At 40.4% G+C, this 23234-nt stretch overlaps 1 protein-coding gene across 1 annotated transcript in view; it reads right to left on the bottom strand.

Moving 5' to 3' along the window:
• stxbp6 (syntaxin binding protein 6 (amisyn)) overlaps positions 1–16055 on the bottom strand; it is an 80019-nt gene extending 63964 nt beyond the window's left edge. Inside the window, exons 1-2 of the mRNA XM_036593450.1 lie at positions 15802–16055; positions 1527–1730 (exon numbers count right to left, since the gene is read on the bottom strand). Coding sequence (XP_036449343.1) covers positions 1527–1680 — 154 coding nt within the window. The 5' untranslated portion in view covers positions 1681–1730; positions 15802–16055. The remainder of the gene's footprint in view (positions 1–1526; positions 1731–15801) is intronic.
• Between the last annotated feature and the right edge of the window lie 7179 nt (positions 16056–23234).

Here is a 23234-nt window from a genome sequence, read left to right as displayed (position 1 = left end):
TATGATGATACAGTTATTATGATGACATATCACAAGACAATTTTCATGATTATTGACACAACTTCTATAACAACTGCATGTATCATAAACAGACAGATTTCTACCTGTTATCTGACTTACTGTACACAACAACCAATGTACAGTAACTGCGTAAACTGTCTGGACGTGAGCGCATTAAGCCATTATCGTACCTTAATAATTTATTATACTATAATTTATTAATAATGTATTGTGCCACTGCTGTTTTCCTGAAATATTTATCCAATTCTCATTTGTTTCCAAACCTCAGAAAATAAATATCTGCATATCATATATCATGAAAAAAGCTTTACAACATCATGTTACACTACAGCCACATCACCAAGCCCCACCTTTATGTAGGAGAACACATGCTGCTGTGATTACAGACACTTTGAAGCATTAACCTTGACTTTATCTCATTAAATATGGTGCACATTTGTCAAAGATTTCTTATTAACATCCATCCTTCTAGCTAATGAATTGTTCTGTGACCTCCACTTCGCAACACTGTCCTTCTCCCACTAGGTAACCATCAATTAATATGCATCTTCAATTCAATTAGACTCCCGTTTATAACATTAGTTAAGGATAGATTTCACAAACAGCATGAAACCTAATTTTACCACCATAATTATTTGACTTTAGTTAATCTGCTTAAAATGTTCGCCACCAAGCTATAGTAAACAGCTGCAGCATTACACTGGCACTGAAACAACAATCACCCAGGGAATTAAATGGAGAATTGAGGCTGGCATTTTCTGAAAAGTGAGCGGATTTTCCTGCCCGTTACTCAATAGAGAGCTGATAAGATGGAACAAAATGTTAATCATTATAAGCAGTGCACCATAGCTCAGCCTCCACACACTCCCCACAAGAAAAGCTGTACTGTTTCTGCTCAAACTGGCTACTGCTTCGGTCACACTTTTCAAGTAGCATTCAAAAGACAATAAAAAAATAAAAAAAAAAACAGACTGGGGCAGAACTGAATAGACGTACAAGTGGAAAGTAGGCTTCAACTGTACGTGCTAACACTATTTATAGACAAGGACTACTAGGCCACATTTATCATGATGTAACAACATGAAACTTTCAGATAGAGCTTCTATTATAAACAAGATTCACTTATACTGGGAGAATGCACTGTATTACATTCACTCGTTACGAGTTGTGAGTTGCTTACATGCTTTAAAATGGTGTATGATGTAGCCACCAAGAGGGTGATTCAAATAATATTGGTGTAATTTCTGTACATACTTATATGCGTAACTCGGTGATCAAAAAACATGTACAATGAAAAAATTGCAGATGATGTTGCGATGGGAGTATGACAACATGACTAAAAGCATGTTCTTCTGGAATCTGTTTAAAATATCCATGTTAACCCTGTGTCATCTCCCCTCTACTCCGGCCTGCAGTGCTGCATTACATTTCAGCATTTTGTTTAATTAGGCGTGGTGTTTGAGCTACACAATGCCGCAGCAGCACTGAGATGAGTCGCAAGTTACCTGACAGGCAGATGAAAGTGGTGTAGTCGCCCTGTCCACCTGTAGCCAGGAAGGGAATCTTCTTCTTCGTCCTCCTCTTCACCTGCACAGCTGCCAGCATCCTCTCATCATGTGGTGTGAAGATCTCTTTGTTGATTGCTGATCTGGCACTCATTGTGGCCTTTTCCAGTGGTGGATGTAAAAGAAGGTTCTGTGCTCTTCACACTGACAAGAGAAAGTAAGACACAGTCTGGTAAAATTCCTCTGTTATTAAACTTTCTATAGTGGATGTTCTTTTCTTGAAACTACTTAAAAAAATGTGTATATATTACACACAGTGGTGTGAAAAAGTGTTTGCCCCTTCCTGATTTCTTATTCTTTTGCATGTTTGTCACACTTAAATGTTTCAGATCACCAAACAAATTTAAATATTAGACAAAGATAACACAAGTAAACACAAAATGCAGTTTATAAATGAAGGTCTTTATTATTAAGGGAAAAAGAAATCCCAACCTACAGAGCCCTGTGTGAAAAAGTGATTGCCCCCTAAACCTAATAACTGGTTGGGCCACCCTCAGCAGCAACAACTGCAATCAAGCGTTTGCAATAACTGGCAATGAGTCTTTTACAGCACTGTGGAGGAATTTTGGCCACTCATCTTTGCAGAATTGTTGTAATTCAGCCACATTGGAGGGTTTCCAAGCATGAACCACCTTTTTAAGGTCATGCCACAGCATCTCAATCAGATTCAGGTCAGGACTTTGACTAGGCCACTCCAAAGTCTTCATTTTGTTTTTCTTAAGCCATTCAGAGGTGGGCTTGCTGGTGTGTTTTGGATCATTGTCCTGCTGCAGAACCCAAGTGTGCTTCAGCTTGAGGTCACGAACAGATGGCCGGACATTCTCCTTCAGGATTTTTTGGTAGACAGCAGAATTCATGGTTCCATTTACCACGGCAAGTCTTCCAGGACCTGAATTAGCAAAACAGTCCCAGACCATCACACTACCACCACCATATTTTACTGTTGGTATGATGTTCCTTTTCTAAAATGCTGTGTCACTTCTACGCCAGATGTAATGGGACATACACCTTCCAAAAAGTTTAACTTTTGTCTTGTCAGTCCACAGAGTATTCTCCCAAAAGTCTTGGGGATCATCAAGATGTTTTCTGGTAAAACTGAAACAAGCCTTTATGTTCTTTTTGCTCACCCGTGGTTTTCGTCTTGGAACTCTGCCATGCAGGCTATTTTTGCCTAGTCTCTTTCTTATGGTGGAGTCATGAACACTGACCTTAACTGAGGCAAGTGAGGCCTGCAGTTCTTTGGATGTTGTTGTGGGGTCTTTTGTGACTTCTTGGTTGAGTCGTCGCTGTGCTCTTGGGGTAATTTTGGTCGGCCGGCCACTCCTGGGAAGGTTCACCACTGTTCCATGTTTTTGCCATTTGTGGATAATGGCTCTCACTGTGGTTCGCTGGAGTCCCAAAGCTTTAGAAATGGCTTTATGACCTTTTCCAGACTGATAGATCTCAGTTAATTTGTTTTTCATTTGTTCCTGAATTTCTTTGGATACAAGCATGATGTCTAGCTTTTGAGGATCTTTTGGTCTACTTCACTTTGTCAGGTCCTGTTTAAGTGATTTCTTGATTGAGAACAGGTGTGGCAATAATCAGGCATCATGGGAATCTCTAGGCACCTCACGATTCGATTTGATTATGATTCAGAGGGCTGCGATGCGATTATAAAACGATTATCAATGCATCTCGATGCATCTTTTTTTTTCTATATAGCATTTATATTTTCTCACTGTGTGAGCTCAAGTTTCGAGTTCAAGTTTCAAGTTTATTTGTCATTTGCACAACATGTCAGCACATTTATGCATTGAAATGCTTGTGGTGAGGCTCAGCTAATCACTCTACAGAAAGTAAATAAGTAAAAATAAAAATACAAGAAAAACCAATTGAAATATATTAAATATACACAGAATATACACAGAGACATACATGTTAAAGTGACTAAGTGACTCTGTGTTATTGTCATTTAAAGTGACTTGGTACTTTTAAAGCAAAGTATTTGTCATGATCCATAATGAATTTACTTCCAATAACTTTTTTAATAAAACAAATGGAAGTGATGTGGCAAGTGAACTAGAAGGCTCTTGTTTGGAGCACGAGAAGCTGCTGCTACTCATCTGCGATAAAATGCGCAGTTGCAGTGAAATAAGATCCAGTGGCAGTGGATGTCCATGCAGCACATGTTACAGCTATTCTACCCGTTTTCTTTAGTGATTTTATAACCTCAGTTTTGGTCTCGTTGTAGAGAGAGGGGGGGGTCGCTGTGTCAGTAAAGTATCTTTGAGACGTGACGTGTGCAGCACTGCAGGTCACATAGCAGCAATGCGTTATTCGCATTTATAAGCAGCGCAGTTGGTTCCCTGGTACGTTAAATCTGCAACGAGAGACTGTCAAACACTAAAAAGTGGCGAAGCTGAAGTCGCTTCTCTTTCGAATTCTCCCGTTCCACCTTAAATAGTGCCACATTTACAGTCGGCGCCTCAGTTAGAATTTAAGGTGGAACGGGTAAATTCGAACAAGAAGCTGGAGAATGAGAAGCGACTTCAGCCTCGTAAAACAGTCGAACATTGAGAGACATTTAACTGATCTACTTCTGAAGAAAGGTTTTCTGGCGGAGATGGGAGGAACCTTAAAAGCTTAAAGCAGAGCGAAGTAAATCTGTGTTTTCGTTTATATTGTTTAGCCTATACTATACTATGATCACATACTGAGACATACTGGACATTAAACGTTGCGGCTCCTAAGGTGGTTTGATTTTTGTTAAAAGGTCAAAATGGCTCTTCTTATTTGGGTTGTGACTCCTGATCTAACCTGGCTTTAATGCAGAGGGAGCCGGTCGGATTTCTCACTCATCCATTTGTGTTTTTGTTATGTGCCGCCATGGACTGTCCAGGCGCTAAACTTCCGCACTTCTAAGTTCCGCCTTTTGCGTTCCCTCAACATTACGGTATAAATTAAATATTTAGAAAATCGATTTTTGACATTTGTGAGTGTGTGTCGATTCAGAATCGTTCATGTCCGCATCGCGATGCATCTAAGAATCGATTTTTTCCTGCACCCCTAATATATATATATATATATATATATATATATATATATATATATAATATATATATATATATATTTTCTAGATCTATGGGCATTTTATATATATACTCGTAGAAACCTTTGTACTTTAACTTGACTTATGACTTACTTTTTTTCAAATAAATAAACATTGTAATAATAATGACACATTTTCATACTTTTCCTGAGGTCATATCACCACATACACCCACACACAGACCAGCCACTTCATTATGTACACCTCCTTCTACACTTAACATACATTTTATCAGCTCCACCATACAGGAACACTTTGTAGTTCTACAATTATAGACAGTATCCATCTGGACCACTACAGACCGGGTATTATTTGGGTCACAATTCTCAGCACTGCAGTAACACTGACGTGGTGGTGGCATGTTAGTGTGTGTTGCGCTGCTATGAGTGTATCAGATACAGCAGCAGTGCTGGTGTTTTTAATCACTGTGTCCACTCACAGCCCACTCTATTAGACACACCTAGTTACCTTGTTGGTGACAACAGCTCATCTGTTTAGGCGTATACTAGGCTGGATACTTCTGGTCATTCTCAGTCCAGCAGTGACACTGAGGTGTACAAAAACTCCAACAGCACTGCTGTGTCTGATCCATTTGTATCAGCACAACATACACCAACATGTAATTGACACCTTCTGTGATGTTTCACAGCTACAGCCAGGCAAAAAAATGGAAAGCCTGAGCGGTCATATAACTTTATTCTATTCGTATTTATATTACATCTGGCAAACACGTGTCCAGCATATTTGATCACATTTTATTTAATTGCCATATTAGTTTAGGTGATTATATTCAATATTTGCCTTTACCATCAAGTCTTTTTTATTTTATATGTTAAATGCATTTCTATTTTATATGTCAAACCAAACCACTGAAAAATTTTCAAAAACTGAAGAAAGTTACATTACAAAGTATTCAAAACAAACAAGTAAATCCATTTTCCCTTATTATTATCCTGCTCTATGATAACATTTCACTTAAGTAACATTTCTGTCTTTTTTTTACCCACACAACGTTAATCTGTGCAATCACTTTCGACTCACTTTTGATGTGCATATTTCATGTTCAAACATGAGTGAGAAAATTACGATGAATGACTCCACCTTCGTCACCATTTCCTTCAGTCAAGTACATTCCTTAGTTCCTTCAGGCAACAACTAAACAAATAAATCACCAAGTGATCAAAATAATGCCTAGACATGCAGGTACAGTTTCAATGTATAGCCTCATTCATGGTTCCTAACAGTCATAGCCTTCACTCTCCCAAATACCTGTTTATACACCGATCAGGCATAACATTATGACCACCTCCTTGTTTCTACGCTCATTGTCCATTTTATCAGCTCCACTTACTATATAGGTGCACTTTGTAGTTCTACAATTATAGACTGTAGTCCATCTGTTTCTCTGCATACTTTGTTAGCCCCCTTTCATCCTGTTCTTCAGTGGTCAGGACCCCCATAGATGTTGGGGATGACCAACACAAAATGTGCAGATGAGCTGTCGTCTGACTTTACGTCTACAAAATTGACTGACAAGATAAGAGTGTCTAATAGCGTGGACAGTGAGTGGACACAGTGTTTAAAAATGCCAGCAGCACTGCTGTGTCTGATCCACTCAGACCAGCGCAACATACACTAACACACCACCACCACATCAGTGTTACTCCAGTGCTGAGAATGATCCACCACCCAAACAGTACCTGCTCTGTGAGGATCTACGGGGGTCCTGACCACTGAAGAACAGGATAAAAGGGGGCTAACAAAGTATGCAGAGAAACAGATGGACTACAGTCTGTACTTGTAGAACACAAAGTGCACCTATATAGTAAGTGGAGCTGATAAAATGGACAACGAGCGTAGAAACAAGGAGGTGGTCATAACACTATGCCTGATCGGTGTATGATCCTGTTCAAAAGCACAAGGATCTTCAAAAAAAGATTAATGAGGAAATGCCAGTAAGTGTACATGATAATACCTGTCAAAGCAGGACAGCTGATCAGGACTGATAAGGTAAGTCTGCAATGAGACAGTGCTTTTTATCAGCCTGTCTCTTTAGAATGATTAGGTATAGCTCTTTTCATTTTTCCCCACAGCAGGCGTTCCCAGCATCAGGCGGGAGTGTGCATTTCTGGATGGCACACAGTGATCTAATCCCACAGATAGAAACACTCAGTAGCCAGCCAAGCCGAGGAAGATGACGCTGAGCTTAAAAGTGTCTCACTGTGCCTCATGTTGCCTTGGTCTGTTTAACTATTTTAGAAGAGCTTGAGGGCTTTTAACAGTGGCAGTGGTTATATTCAGCCTCTGTGACAGATGCGGCAGTAAGCACCAGTGTGGCCTAATTAGCCGTGAGATGACCGCCAGTAAAATTCACTGCACTTGCTTCAGTGATGTGGATCAGATCAATCTTCTAACAAGCTGCTGAACAGACCGGTATAATTTCACTGGCTGTTCTCTCATTGTTCAGTAATGAGAGTGGATACTGACAGTCTGCACCATTAATCTCAATCAATTACATTCTCAACCAGAAACTATATGGCTGATCCCAGAGATAATGCACTGAATGCACTGTTTTGGGAGAGCATATTGTGTAATTACTGCAATTCCACCATGAGCAAATTAGTCTTAGTCATTAAAACAGGCTTCAGCAACATCATTAGATAACATTATGAGGTAGTCACCACACAATGACAGACCTAAAGAAGACAAATTTGCTGTGCCGTGAGGCAATATGACTGGGTTCTTCTGAACAATTACACAGAATCACAGAGTCCAATTCTGAAACTTCCACTGTATATTCCTAAAAAAATACCCAAGAGGGATCTTAATGCATGTCAGTTCGCTCAAGCATTTTACTAGGCAGTAAATATAATGGCAAAAACCACTGCCTCCATACCCAATAAACACACAGGCATGGATAGTAAAAACCTAATGGGGTTTCACAGTACATTTCTCATGACAGTGAAAGCAAGAGGATTAGCTTCTTAGTAACTGCTGTTTTTTTTCCTCCTTCCCCAGGCAATCAAGAAGCTTTACCTGAAAATGATGAGAAGCATGCCTGTAATGCCATCAGAGGGAACGGTGAAACCACTCACACTTTTGAGAAGCACCATATGAAACCGATCCACCCTGTCAACGGCGAGCTGTTCCAGCTGATGGCAGCTGCTCCATTAGCAAAAACTCCCATAAAACACAAGGACAGACTGTTTAAAACGGCCCTCACAAAACGAGCCGAACTCCAATGTGTAGCACCAAACGCCAGCGGAACAAGAGAACTTTTCTAATGACATCAAAGGTCACGCCTCAGGTTCCCTCAGCAGGAGTTTACCAAGAGAGAGGCCAAGCATCAGGGTTTCACAGCAGTGGCCTGCTCAGGCTGTGTTAAGCCGGACCCTTCCCTCCTCTCCGGCTGGGATAGAAGGCTCCCCCGTCACTCTCCAAGCTGTTAACAGACAGCGGGGTAACTGAGCCTCCTCAGGTGGACGACTGAAGCGTGACCTCTCGTCTCCAAGGATGTCCCACTTGGGGATGCTAGTAGGGAGGGAAAGATCAGTCACAAATCGGAATCTGCTGATTTCCATTGTAAATATGGGGATGAGGCAAGAACAGATCTGTGATGCAAAATACATAGGCCAAATTTTGCCACATGCACTGGAATAAGAAATGTCAGTTGACAGTGTTCTCAAATATCTGAAGCAGACATCTTTGCATTTGTTTTATAAATCTTTGCTAAATGAAATGTAAGGGTTCTACCTTTAGTGGTGTTAAACCAGTAGCTATGCAACACACATGGCAAGCTGAACCACTCCGAAGCCCCACATAAAGCTGATAGATTACTATAAGCATGAGCTGCCATTTTTAAATGATCAAATAAAAAGTCTATGATATAAGGAGACATCAAATTTTAACAGAAAGACTGTAATATAGCTTTTGTAGGGTTGGCAGCAGATGAGGAGACAAGGTGAAACTGGAGTGCATCCGTAGAGGAATTTACCCTCGTGGATAGAATGGTGTGACAACGATCTTGCAGCGAGAGAGAACGCTGACACCCCAGCTTTCTAAAGCCCTAAAGCCACTCCTCAATCCAGGCAAAATCACGTTGCTCCGCTTCCACTCCTCACTGGAAGAAAGGCAGCGCTGTGAAAGGTACAGCCAATGTCTTCTCAACAGGATTCAATATGTCATCATGCAGTTGCTTGCACGTTTGTTCTGAGCCTGTATGTTGGCTGGACATTCACTGGCTTGAGATTACTTTGCACAGCATGGGGGCTTGAGAAAAAGACCCAAAATCGTGAGTTTAATGCCAAAACTGTTACAGTTGGCAGTGTGTCCCACGGAGGAAGCAAAACAAAGAATTTAAATACTAGCCTGGGCTGGGTTTCCCAAAAGCATCTTAGTGCAAAAATGAGTCTTAAATGGAGCATCACACTGAACACTCCCTCTACCAGTCAAGATGATCTGACACATCTGATACATTACCCAAAGTGACCACAGTGAGTATCAGAGGATGAAAGATGACATTTGAAGAATTCCAATAGTATATCAACAACGTAAAAGAAAACAAAAACATGACCAAAGTAATGACCATTATTTGCCAACTGGATTTTGCCACTTATTATCTCACCATTACTGAACTCAAAGTTTCTCTCACATAGACCATTGATAGTGACCGGAGAAATTCAGAAATCAAATCAGCCAAAATGTTGAGCAGTCCAACCCTTCTTTGCATCATGAAAAGATTCTTCAGATTGATAGAGAATGTGCTGTAGATGCTTCTATATAGAACCTTTTTGAAAAGGGTTCTATATAGCACCCAAAAGCGTTCTTTTTTGTTACAACCTCAGGCTTGTTATAACAGAAGAACTCTTTTTGGTTCTATATAGAACCCTTTCCATAAAGATTCTATATACAACACATTCTCCATCAATCTGAAGAATCTTTTCAAAATGCAAAGAACTCAAGAATCATGGAAAGGGTTCTTTAAGTGTCATGGTTCTATATAGAACCATTTTCTTTACTAAAGAACCCTTAAAGAACTATCATTTTTAGATGCTCAACAGCTCAGAGGCAGCAACCTCTCAGGTCTGTCTGTGTATGGATTGCAGGCCTCTTCCGAAAGCACTTCATGCAGGCAGTAGGGCAGAAAGAGGGGAGAGAACAGCAGCTCATACAGCCCACTGTGTTAATTTGAAATGTGTTCAGTCTCCACTCACCTCTACCCAGGAAACCCTTCGGATAGAGCATGTGTGTGTGAATGTGAGAGAGCGAGAGAGTGAAGGAATGCATTAGAACCAGGGCCAGCTCTTTATGTCCTTTCAGCAGCCCTTTACCAGGCTCTTCCCCACACAGCAAGCTTTTAAAGCCAAGGACAAACACAGGATTGTAAAGCTAGGGACAAAAGGGTGCTCAGCGTCTGAATCAAATGTCTTGTTGGCACAAACTGAACATTTTTCTCTGTTTTACAAAATAAGTGCATAACAAAACGAGAAGCAGAAGCAGAAAGCTTTACCGTCGGGTTACAGAACTCACAGTTGGCTCATATAATAGTAGAATTTCACACTGCGCAATGGAGCAGCACTTCGGGAGCTCTGTTACAATACTCTGTTACAATCTCTCCTCCACATTCATGTGTCCTAGCGGAAACAATAAAGCATAGACTGGCAGGAAAAGATACAAAAGAAAACTGAAAATCGCACATTCTTGAAGGTCACCAGCCATTCCCATGAGATCATCCCACATATTCTGAGTCAATCCCGAGAGCCAAATGAGGAAGTGCTTGAAGGATTCAGGGTTTAAAGCAAGAGACAGGAATTAACACTATGAGACTGTATAATATACTGTTAGAAAGCTGTGTTTGGTCTTTCTGCAAGACTGTATTACAAATCACAACAGCACATTAACAAAAATGAAGCTTTATCTTTTCCAATCATTTTCTGCGATTAGGCAGACAAAGCTAAAGATAAACAGATGTGAACTGAAGACATTTTGAACGGATGTGACAGAAGATCAGAAACAGCTTAAGGAAAACACTGAGTAAGCCCACAAGTGGAGGGAAACAGACATCATGGAACAGTGCGCTGTAGTTTTTGACCCAGCCAGATACTTTCGCTGCCAAAGCTGACAGGGTCTAGTCTCTTTTCTGCCCTCTTGGGACTCGGCTTGAACCCCTCCTCCCCGCTCCTCGGCTCTCTCCCTCCTGTCTGGCTTCAGTACAAGCTTCCGAATCGTTTTCTTCATTGATTCATTCCTCCGTGTTTCCCTTATTGATTCTCAGCACAAGCAATACTTCACAGCAATACAGATAAGACCTGTGGAACCCTGTCTGTAAGAGTCTGTAAGGGTGCCAAACGTAGCCTAAATAACAGAGAACACGTCTGTTGTGTTCAGTGCTGGAGGCTGGATTTTAAACACCACAGTACATCTTGAACATGGATCGTACACAAAACACAGATGGTTTTTGTTGCCCCTCATAAATAATAAACGGAGTGCATTGTCCACCCTGTTAGCTGCCTGCTGCCAACGGTGAGTGATGATTTTCCACCTCCAATATCATTTACATCCAGAAAACAGAGTGAGGTTTCAAACCTCCCAAAAAGTCACAACAGCACTGAGGCAACGGGCTTAACAGGACGCATTACGGTCCTTTCTTTCACAGCAGGAGACTATAAATTGTTAAACAGCCTGCAGAACAGCTCCCTGAAAAACAGACTGTAACTTCAAGAAGGTAGGCACACAGCAGCAATGCACAGAAATTAAGTACAGAAGAGGGAGATAATGGACTTGGAGCCACAGAAAACGGTGCTAAACTAGAGTAAAATGCACTGTTCATACATCTGGAGGGACCTTTCAGAATAGTTGCTGCACACGATATAATGGCAGCTTATAGAGCGCACCCAACAAAAGGAGCCATTTGTTTGCCTTGGTGAGTCAGCAGTAGGTGAGAGCTCATGCCAAAGATCCAGCAGCTAGCCATGAATCAAGGAGCTGGACGTGGCCAAATAATTTCATTTTGTTTTAGAGCTGAGCTCCCTCGACATAAACTGCCTTCTCTAAGGGGAATAACTTCAGTGGTGAAACAAGCGGAGAACAAAAACCCCAACATAGGAACCGTACTTCATGTATGACTGTAGCTCTGGGGAGGCAAAATGAAAGAAAACTTCAGGTTTTAATTACACTGCTGTTCTCAGTGTACAGTTTATGGGCATACAGACTCGCTTAATGGCATCATTTGTGTAACACAGCATTCCAAAGCTTAAAATAGTGCAGACTGTCCATCTTTTCGCTCCAATTTTCCATTATATAAGCCAGCAAAAAATAAAAATTCACTACAATAAGCCTTGATTTCTCTTTTAAAGAGGACAAGCTAGGCCTACATCACAATAACTTCACATTACAGTGGATATGAACAGAAGATGTCAAAGGAGACCACCTCTACATAATGAGCTACGTTTTTCAGCTCCCTTCACTAGATGAGAGTTTGCAGCACCGTTCCTAATTTATTCATTTTCCAAATGAGAGTTAAGGAGCCCCATCATAGTAAGGATAGTAAATTTTATAAAATCCATTTCCTATACATTCAAAGTAGGTCATGCTTTAATTTAAAGGAAAGAGATTCAGTTTGTCCTTCAACTAATGTGAGCAAATTTCACTTACACTCAGAGAACTCTACTGGGAACAACCGTACACTTACTCATTTATGCAATTATTTAATCAGCCAATCATGCGGCAGCTGTGCAATGCATGAAATCACGCAGATAGAGGCCAGCAGCTTCAGGTAATGTTCACCATCCAACCATCAGAATGGGGAAAAATGTGATCAGTTTTTTTGACCGTGGCATAATTGTTGGTGCCAGATAGGCTGGTTTTGAGTATTTCTGTAACTGCTGATCTCCTGGAATTTCACACACAACAGTCTTTAGTCAGAATGGGGCAATAAAACCCAGTAACTCAGATTACCCAGAACTACTTTGTACAATCTCTGATTGGTAGAAAAGCATCTCAGAATGTACAACATGCCAAACCTCAAGGAAGATGGGCTACAACAGCAGAAGACCACATCAGGTTCCACTTCTGGACAGCTGAGGACTGGAGAAACACAGCCTGGTCCGATGAATCTCGATTTCTGCTCATAGAATTTAGGCCCACAGGTGGTAGGGTCAAAATTTGGCACCAACAGAATGAATCCATGGACCCAACCTGCCTTGTGCCAACAGTCCAGGCTGGTGGAGGTGGTGTAATGGTGTGGGGAATGTTTTCTTGGCAGCGCTTTAGGGCCCATTAATATCAGTCAATCATTGCTTGAATGCCACAGCCTATTAGAGTATTGCTGCTGACCATGTGCACCCCTTCATGACCATAATTTGCCCATCTTCTAATGGCTACTTCCAGCAGGATAATTCACCATGTCACAAAGCAAAAGTCGTCTCTGGTTGTCACAGAACGGGAGATTCACAGCTTAAAACTGCACCTAAAAAATCTGCAGGAATTACATCATACAATCATGTCAACACGCACCAGAATCTCAAAGGAATGTCTGTTTCAACCACTGTGCAGAACCTTTAGTGCAGTCTGGCTGGAATTCTTTTCCACACAAAGAGTCTCCAATCACTTTGATGTTGTGCTAAACATACTTTCCCCTAATACTAACTAAAATATCATTCTGTTAAACATTTTATGAAAGAACCTAAAGAACATCATTCACATTTACCAATAGGCAAATGAATAAATTATTTTGTATATTTTTGGAGCCACTGCATAAAGAGGTATTGTTGACATGTACAAGGAAGTTTGATTATTCTTCTGGCAAATGTTGTTCTTTTAATGCCATTCCATTGTGTTCCTAGGACAAATGTTCACAGAAACTAGTGTGTACACACTGAGCTGGAAGTATGGGTTTGAAGAAAGGAATGAAAACAAATGCCTCAATTCAGCCCCACAAAAGAAAGAGAAAGTGTGACCCAGATGGTCCTCCCTCTGCAAATAGTGATGACAAACAATGCAGCAATAAATCCATTAAATATCATGGTTTTTGTCCACCACTGAGAGTCAGAAAGTCAGACACAGCATACAGCTCTATTAGATGGACAGACCAAGCTGCTTTTAAAAGTTTTGATACGGGCTGGTGATTCATTCACTGAAGTAACATTTTCGTTATGAGTAGGTGGTCCATCAACACTAGAGCAGCTGCAGAGTCTGACAGCAGAAAAGTAAAAGGTTCATGAACAATGTTCTTAAATTTGCAGACATTCTATAAATCCAGAGCACCTGCTCTCTGAAAACATACCTCCTAGCCTCCATTTGATACCAGAATGAAATATTTCCCATGTATGAGTGAGAGAAAGGACTGGGAGCTGCAGAGCTCCACTATATGTCCAAAAGTTTACAGACACCTGACCATCCAATTTTTTTTCTGAAATCAAGTGTTTCAAAGGAGAACACCACAGATTTTTTTCTAAAATTTCTGTATAATTCAATCATTAAGATGTGTAAATCAGAGTGCTTTAATGTAAAATGCTCCGTTTTAGAGGAACTCAGTCAGAACTGTTCACAGTGGTGGTGATAGGAACCAAACGTCTAAGGGGCTGAATGTATCTAAAAGCTCCATCACAGAAAGTTATTACATGAAATGTTTATGAATGCTCTGCCTGATGCCTGAAACATCGTTTTATGAAATTTTATGATATGAAATTTTGGTGTAATATGTTTTTGAAAAGCCATTAATGGTGGAGAGATACACACAGGGTGTTAGGAGGCAAAACAGTCCCCAAATAAAAGGTTCTTTTTAAGTACTTACCACTATTTTACCATCATTAATTTTACATAAAAAGGCTCAGACGACATATGTAGGTTCACTGGTGGTATTGCATAGTAAATAAAATGGCTATATCAGGTGTTGTAGACATTGTGACCCCTAGTTCCCATCACCATCACTGTAAAGAAATCCAAGCGGGTAAGTTTCTCTACAAATTAGCCACTTCATATCAAACCACTCTGAACGATGTTGTTTACATCTCAGCAACAAATTTATACAGAAATTTGGAAAAAAAATTCAGTGGAAGCTGTCGTAACATGACTTCTTAAAAATTGCATGGCCACATAAGAGTGGGAATGGGATCCTAAACCATGACTACGACTTCGTAAGGAGTGGGAATGACAATCAGTTTTGATTAAGTCATGCTCACAACTTAGTAAGGTGTGGGAACAAGATAATGATCATTCCCACACCTTACTAAGTCATGGCCATGCATTAGTAACCCGTTCCCACGCTTTAGTAAACTGTGACCACGCACTAATTTGGTTAAAAAGGGATGTCACCAGCAGGACTCTACATTACTGAGGTCAGGACGTGATGTAGGGTGATCAGTTATGGATCACAAATGGCACTTCAACTCATAGCTGACATGGTGGTCTGGCTCATGTGCGGCTGCTCCAGGGGGTCCTATTCTACTGGAAAGCCATTTCTGTGGAGTCTATACAAGCTCTGTGTGCACAATTAAATACCTGCTTCAGTAACTAGTGCAAGTAAGTAGCTGAATTCACTAATTTGGAAGGGTTTCTGGATACTTTTGTACGTATAGCATACAGAAGGCATTCATTACGACACGCCCCATATGTGCCTCACTGTGGTTAGCAGTTTCTCAGACAGATGACACTTGAGAAATAAGGAAGTGTTATTTTCACAGTGTTAGTGTATTACTGATGAGCCTACTTAGACAGTGTTCTTTAGGGAAAAAACGGTAATAATAAAAGATTTTTGTTCGTTACCTACACAATAATTTTACGTACAATGGGTCATATTTATAAAGGAACTGTTTCACACGTTCATGTTCCGTTTGGTGACCACCGTGTAGTGATTATCAGTCTTCTGCTTCCGAATTCTTATCTTTATATCTACAGGCGGCGTTTACATCCCTTTACAGGATGAACGCTCAGTCTGCACTCCAGACTAACAGTCTGAGTAAATAAAGCAGTACAGAAGCAGCTTTACACTCACAGCTGTAGAGCAGCAACAACGCGAGCATTAATACAATGAAGACTGCACTAATGAAAGTACCGGCATACTGGCGTCTTTACCGCCTTGGAAGAGTTAAGCGCAATGGGCAATACAGAGAGAGCCACACTCACCTATGAAGGTTTGTTTAGCTAACTTCTCCTCCGTCCCACGTGTAGCTTTCGGTCAGGGTGAGGAGCTCCAGTCCACTTCCACAGCCAGGACAATGTTATCTTCTCAAAGAGAGTAGCATTTCGGTTGTGGCAGTACAGGAGGAGTAAACAAGGACGTGTGCGGGTCTCCGCAGCCCCCACTGGCTGAGCTGAGCTGGTCTCTGAGAGTGAGTGAAAGAGGAAAGCAGCACAGCGCGCTGTGCGGACTCGGTTTGACTTCGTGGAGACGGCGGTCACGTGGGCAGCACGCGCGCAGACTGACTGAAATCTTATTGGACTCACAAAACAACACCTTCTACTGTTTGCGCAAGAGAAAGAGCACAGAAAGTATATATATGTATATGTATATATGTATATATATGTATATATGTATATATATATATAGATATATATATATATATATATATATATATATATATATATATATATATATATATACAATGTAATGGACCTCTTAGAGATGAAAGCTTTAAGTACTGTTTATCTGTAAAGGATAGGTTTGGTGACGTTGGTTTCTGGTTTTGGAAATTCTTTTTTTTTTTCATTTTTTTAAATTATTTTCCTTTGACTTTCCCTCTTCCTTAGGAGTGGAGTATATCTAATCTCATCAGAAATACACTATATATACAAAAGTTTTGGGACACCCCTCCTAATAATTGACTTCAGGTGTTTCAGCCACACTCATTGCTAACAGATGTATAAAATTAAGTACATAGCCTTGCAGTCTCGACAGACAAACACTGGCAGTAGAATGGGTCATACTGAGGAGCTCAGTGACTTTAAACGTGGCCCTGTCATAGGATGTCGCCTCTGCCACAAGTCAGTTTGGGAAATTTCTGTCCTGCAAAATCTGCCCCTGTCAACTGTAAGTGCAATTATTGTGACATGGAAGCATCTAGGAGCAGCAACAGCTCGACCATAAAGCGGTAGACCACACAAACATGCAGAGTGGGACCGGGGAATGCTGAAGTGCACAGTGCCTGTCCTCTGTTGAATCACTCAGTCAAGAGCTCCAAATTGTCTCTGGAAGCAACATTAGCAAAAGCACTGTGCATTAGAAGCTTCAAGAAATGGGTTTCCATGGCTGATACACAATGTCAGATGCGGGGGGTAAAGCATGCAGCCACTGGACTCTGGAGCAGTGGAAACACATTCTGTGGAGTGATGAATCACGCTTCTTTATCTAGCAGTCTGATGGACAAGTCTGGGTTTGGTGACTGCCAAGAGAACGTTACCTGCCTAACTGCGTGTAAAGTTTGGTGGAGGAGGGATAATGCTATGGGGTTGTTTTTTAGGGGTTGGCCTAGGCCCCTTAGTTTCAGTGAAGGGAAATGTTAATGATTTAGTATACCTGTACATTTTGGACACAAAATGCTTTGGTGCACAAAGCACGGTCCATAAAGGCATGGCTGGGTGAGTTTGGTGTGGAAACACTTGACTGGCCCACACAGACCTGCCCTCAACCCCATTGAACACCTTTGGGATGCACTAGAACAGAGATTGCGAGCCAGGCCTTCTCATCCAACATCAGTGTCTGACCTCACAAATGCTCTTCTGGGCAAAAATTCCCACACACTATAAAATCTTGTAGAAAACCTTCCGAGAAGAGTGGAAGTTGTTATAACTGTGAAGGGAGGACCAACTCAATATTATACGGATTTAGAATGGGATGTCATAAAAGCTCCTAAAAGCTCACCTTCTGGGTAACTGTGTCTCCAAAGCTCTTCCTTTTCTACTAAATCTAATTATGAACTGGCACAAAGACAGAGAGTCTGAATATGTGCTTGCGCCTGATCTTTGACCCATGATCTGAAGGAAGTATCTGTAATAGTTTCACACTTTAGCAAAGGTAAATTTATCCTGGCCTAGTGTTTTTGCTTCATGAATTCCATGAGACAGCCATTAGCCATATTTTGGTCTGTGTGCTTGTGTTCTGAGAGGGCACTCAGCCAGCTCTCAGACAGTGCACTGCATTCTGAACATAAGAATTTCAAACACATTTTATTCAACCAGCATTCACAGTCATGTCAGCTACAAGCTTTCCAGGCTACTGTTTGAGTAATCCAGAGATTCCATGATTAGGAATTTATTGTCCTTTATCTGGTAAAAAGCTGTATCGTTAGTACTATATAGAACAGATTACTAGTTAAAAGCAAATGAAAAGAAGGCCATTAGGTAATTAGGTCCATTGAGAGCACCATCTGTTTCCATATCAGCACATACTACCAGAAAGGTTGAGAATTCCAACTCTGTAACCTCCATGCTCAGACTGGAACCTACACACAAATAGAGTGAGTCTGTATTTGAGCAGCTCTGTGGTATGAAGGAGTACTTACATCTTGGTTTAGTCAATCGGGGGCTTTGATCAAAGAGGCCTGAAATTTAAAACAAAAGAAAAAGAAAGAAGGTAGTGAAAGGTAGTTCAGCTGTGAGTAAAAATCAGTGTTTTCATTTCTGGTTTCATTTTGGAACTTTTTAACTCAATCCTGAAACTCTGAGAGCTCCATTACTTGTGGAATATAAAAATACCAATGACATCAGCGAGAGAACAAGGAGCCCCCAGTCTCTGGTCTCTGTGGAGAGCAGGGTAAACACTGTCCCACTGCACACACACACACAGCACATGGCTTTGCTCCTCCTACTCTCCTAAACTCACCGGGCCATTACTCTCACTGAAACAGAGCAAACAAATGCTGACCTGGTGTTTTAACCAGACAGAAAGGCTATGGGGAGTCATCTCTGTACCATAATAGAAGCAGACTGTTCCTCTGACATGACACTCAAAGTAAAAGTTAGACTATCACATTGAATATATGTGTATATATATACATATATATATATATATATATATATATATATATATATATATATATATATATATATATATATATATATATATAATAAACAGAATGCAATGATGTGCAAATCATTCAAACCCTTTATTTTTAATTGGAAATAGTACAAAGACATAACAAATGTTGAAACTGGGAAATTTGATTGTTTTTGTATATATGTCCATATTGAATTTGATGCCAGCAACACATTTCAAAAAAGTTGGGACAGGGACATGTTTACCACTGTGCTGCATCACCTCTTCTTTTAACAGCACTCTGTAAGCTTTTGGGATCTGAGGAGACCAATTTCTGTAGTTTTGAAGGTTAAATGTTTTCCTGTTCTTTGCTTAATATAGGATTCCAGCTGCTCAAGAGTTCGGGATCTCCTTTGTCATATTTTTCATTTCATAATGCACCAGATGTTTTCAGTATATGACAGACTGGACAGCAGGCAGGCCAGTTTCGCATCCAGACTCTTTTACTACAGAGCCATGCTGTTGTAATATATGCAGAATGTGGTTTGGCTTTGACTTGCTGAAGTGAGCAAGGCCTTCCGTGAAAAAGACGTAGTCTGGATGGCAACATATGTTACTCTAAAATCTGTTTATATCATTATAGCCTTCACAGATGTGCAAGTCACCCAAGCCATGTGCACTAATGCACCCCATACCATCACAGATGCTGGCTTTTGAACTGTGCACTAATAACAAGCCTGATTGTCCCTCTCCTCTTTAGCCCATTGGACTTGGCATTCATGATTTCCAAAATAGAATTTCAGATTTTGATTTGTTGGACCACAGGACACTTTTCCACTTCGCCTCAGTCCTTCTTAAATGAGCTCAGGCCCAGAGAAGGCAGCGGCATTTCTGGATCCTGTTTATATACGGTTTCTTCTTCACATGGAAGAGTTTTAACTTGCATTTGTGGATGCAGTGACAAGCTGTGTTCACAGACAGTAGTTTTGGAAGCGTTTATAAGCCCATGCAGTGTTTCCCACTATGGAATCCTGTCTGTTTTTAATGCAGTGCTGCCTGAGGGCCCAAAGATCACGGCCAGCCAATATTGGTTTTCAGCCTTTTCCCTTGTACACAGAGATTTCTCTGGATTCTCTGAATCAATGATTTTATTATGTACTGTGGATGATGAATCCCACAAGTTCTTTACTTTTTTCCATTGAGATACATTTTTCTTAAATTGTTGCACTATTTGATCCTGCAGTCTTTCACAGACTGGTGAACCCCCCCCCCACTTTACTTCTGAAACACTCTCTGAAACAGCCTCTCTGGGATGCTGTTTTGTCTATGTACTGTTTTCAATTATTTTATACATATTCAACATATAGGAACAAAACAGAATCAGACAGCATTAAACATTGCTGTGAAATTATAATTCCTGTTTAACGTTCACCTAAAATCCACTGCACTAGTAAACAAAACCTGCTCTTTGCTTAGTTTAGGTCAGATGTGAGATCAGGATTTTGTCAGAATTCTCATTCATACTGACTGAAATCGTTAAGAAGACATGATGTGTGGTCTAGCTTCCCAAAGCAAAAGTAATTTCTCAACACGGTCTTTTCTGCTGTTAAACCATCTCTACCATCTCTATAGATAATCAGGGTTTATCTCATTTCCCTCTCACATTCCACTCATTCCTGTTCTCAGCCACGTAAACCAAATACCTCTGTCTTAACCTTCATCCTTCAGCTGAACTCACCTGCTCCTGACCGAGCTGCACGTCTCTGACTGTAAAAAAACGATGTAAAAAATCTTTCCTTTGCCTTTCAGCAGTGGACGGCTTCTCTTTAGAGGAATCCAACTCTGTAGCACGGTCACATTTTAAAATGTATGGCTTGTCATCCTCTTTGAGGTGAGCACACTTGTCCCTCACAGCCAGTAACCTACTCAGTCTCGTTCCTTTATTGTGTTTCTGTCAGATAACCTTCAGAGCTTGCTAATTTAGCCGATCGATGGTCTGTCGCCCTTGGTTATTAGTGGGAGAGAAAGATCCAATTCTGTTTCCCAAAGTTCAATCGAGCCTTCATAGCAGCGGAGATCTGACACAGCATCTAATATACAAGCCAGTCAGGGCCAAGACTGAATAATGCACAGACGAAACTGTTTTAAAAAGACTCCTCATCCATTATTTTTCACTGAATTATAACTGTTAAGGTGTGGCATGGTAAATGTGTCCTCTACTGCGTACATTCTAACAGCCCATGAAAAAGGAAAAACTAACAAAAACTAATACTTCGTTTAGCATTTATATTCAGACAAAAGCCACCATCACAGCACATGCATAAGCATTAAATAATGTAATGTAATAATGTAATATTTGGGTATTTAAGAACAGTTTATGCCAGTAATCACAAGATGACTACTGCATTGCATTGACATAAGGGCACTTAAACAGAAGTGATGGACTTTGGTTCCATTTATAACACTGTTATAAAGCATCTTTGCCAAGTAAAGGAGGTTATAAGGCAGGTGCCTGGTTAAAAACATCACATATCAACTCCATATATTTTTAACTCAAGTTCAGGTACAAAAGTACCTTGTAGATTGTTAATCAAAAATAATATTAAAAATAACTTTTCATTTTGATGCTTAATTTTGTACTTTTCTACTTAGATAATAACACAGAGAGGGACCTTTTACTTTTACCCAAGTAATATTTTAATAAGGGCATTTGTATATTTATAGAAGTACAGAATTTTTGTTTATTTATGCATATTCATATATATATATGAAAAATATGTATGAAACATTCACTGAAGTTCAAGAGCAGCAAAATCTTCCAGAGACCTTGAGAATACATGGTCTCCTTAACTTGGCCTCTACTATTTAAGCTCCATTACTTGATGCCTCATAACAGTCCTACAAATGGAGCAAATGTCTGTCACTTTAGTTTGTCATCTTGCAAATACTAGCATAAGCTGTTAATAATATTCAAGTCTTGATTTATAAATACATTATTCAGTGCCTATGCTTGTGTTATGAAGCCTACTTACTACAAACATGTTTGACAGGTTAAGCCTCCTAATGAATTTAATTACTTTTATCTGATGATGATGGTAAGTCATTTGACTTTAAACTAAGTCATTTGACTTTAATATGAGGGTTGGAGAAAACTCTGTGGCGCAGAGGAGTCGAGGCCTGCATGCCAATAGACTCACGTCATAAACAGTTGTGTGGTCCTGAGGATGAGATAGCACCTCATATTAGCAATGGGCTTTGCGCAGAGACCACCTAATAGCTTTCTAAGGCTTGAAGAAGCTCATGTCTCTAAGGCAATGACCTTTTCCTCTCTGGGGATATTTAAGCATTTTCTGATCAGTGTGAGACAAAACTAGGATCTTTACAACTCCCCCAGCACTCTCGATTAGAACTGACCACAGATCTCCAGCATTCCTCTAAGAGCATCTCCAAGCCAACTGGATTTGGCAGCGAAAGGAGAGACAGCTTCTTTTTTAACACTTGGAATAATAAAAGATGCTGGTGAGAAAAAAAATCATGTCAATCAAGACTTTTTATATTCTTATGTGAGAATAATGTGCAAAATAACTGAAAAAGAGGTTTAGATGTTAATGATTCACTGTCAGGCACAGTGGTGCCTCCAGTCCTCTCCATATATGGGCTTCGAGCCTCAACCAGAGGTCTTGCTTGGCTGCCATCGCTGGTTTGAATCATTGCTGAGATGAAATGCCACAAATTAGAGCTGGCCCTGCCTTTGCCCCGTGTCTGATTAGTGGACCGTACACCTGCTGACTCCTTAACTTGCACTGATAATAAAGCCTCTGTCTGCTGACCTTGAAGCGTTCTCCAACACTGAGTGTGTAATACAAATGGACAGCAGGTGTTGTGCTGATAAGGTCATGGTATGTACAGTTTGAAGAGATGGGCTTTTCCTGTCCAGGCTGCCAATAGCTCTTCACATCAGCATATATACCTCATGTAGCAAAACCCAAATATGTGGTCCATTTGACAAAGTAAAAACTCTGCAGCCAAAAAGTGTGCTCTAAAATCTGCATTTCAGATGAACTAGTTATTTATTCTTACTTAATGGTAGGTTTTTTAGCCGTTAGCCTCAATTTAAGCTCCAGGCTGTGCTTGATTATCATTACATTTGCATTGCAGCCCAATTTTCTGCCTAAAAAGCTGCAGAGAATGGAAATTTCCTCCGGTTGTTTTAACCAAGACCCCAAACACAGCTGAAATTGCACTGAGATGTTAGAGCTAGTAGCATTTTGTCATTGGTGTCAGGAGGCTGGAGCGTGTCTTGCCAAGGCACAACGCTCCCTTGACTCCATTTGCCTGGAAGACAGAAGCATTCACTGGATAAAAAGAAAGCGTTAACATAAATCCACCAAGCACAGCCAGTGAAGCCAAGTAATTCAGGCAATTGCAATGCACCACCAAGCATTATATAATGAGGCGCATGACATTTATATTACACGCTATATGTGCACAAGGTTACATTATTTTGACATTTATAAGTGATACATTATTGTTCAAAAGTGTCATGTTGTTATGTTCCAGCAATAGGTCATCATGTTTTAAGTCA

The sequence above is a fragment of the Colossoma macropomum genome, unplaced genomic scaffold (assembly GCF_904425465.1).
Source record: "Colossoma macropomum unplaced genomic scaffold, Colossoma_macropomum, whole genome shotgun sequence".
NCBI lineage: Eukaryota > Metazoa > Chordata > Actinopteri > Characiformes > Serrasalmidae > Colossoma > Colossoma macropomum.
The sequence above is the reverse complement of the archived record's forward strand: the minus strand, read 5'-3'. Positions and strand labels throughout refer to the sequence as shown.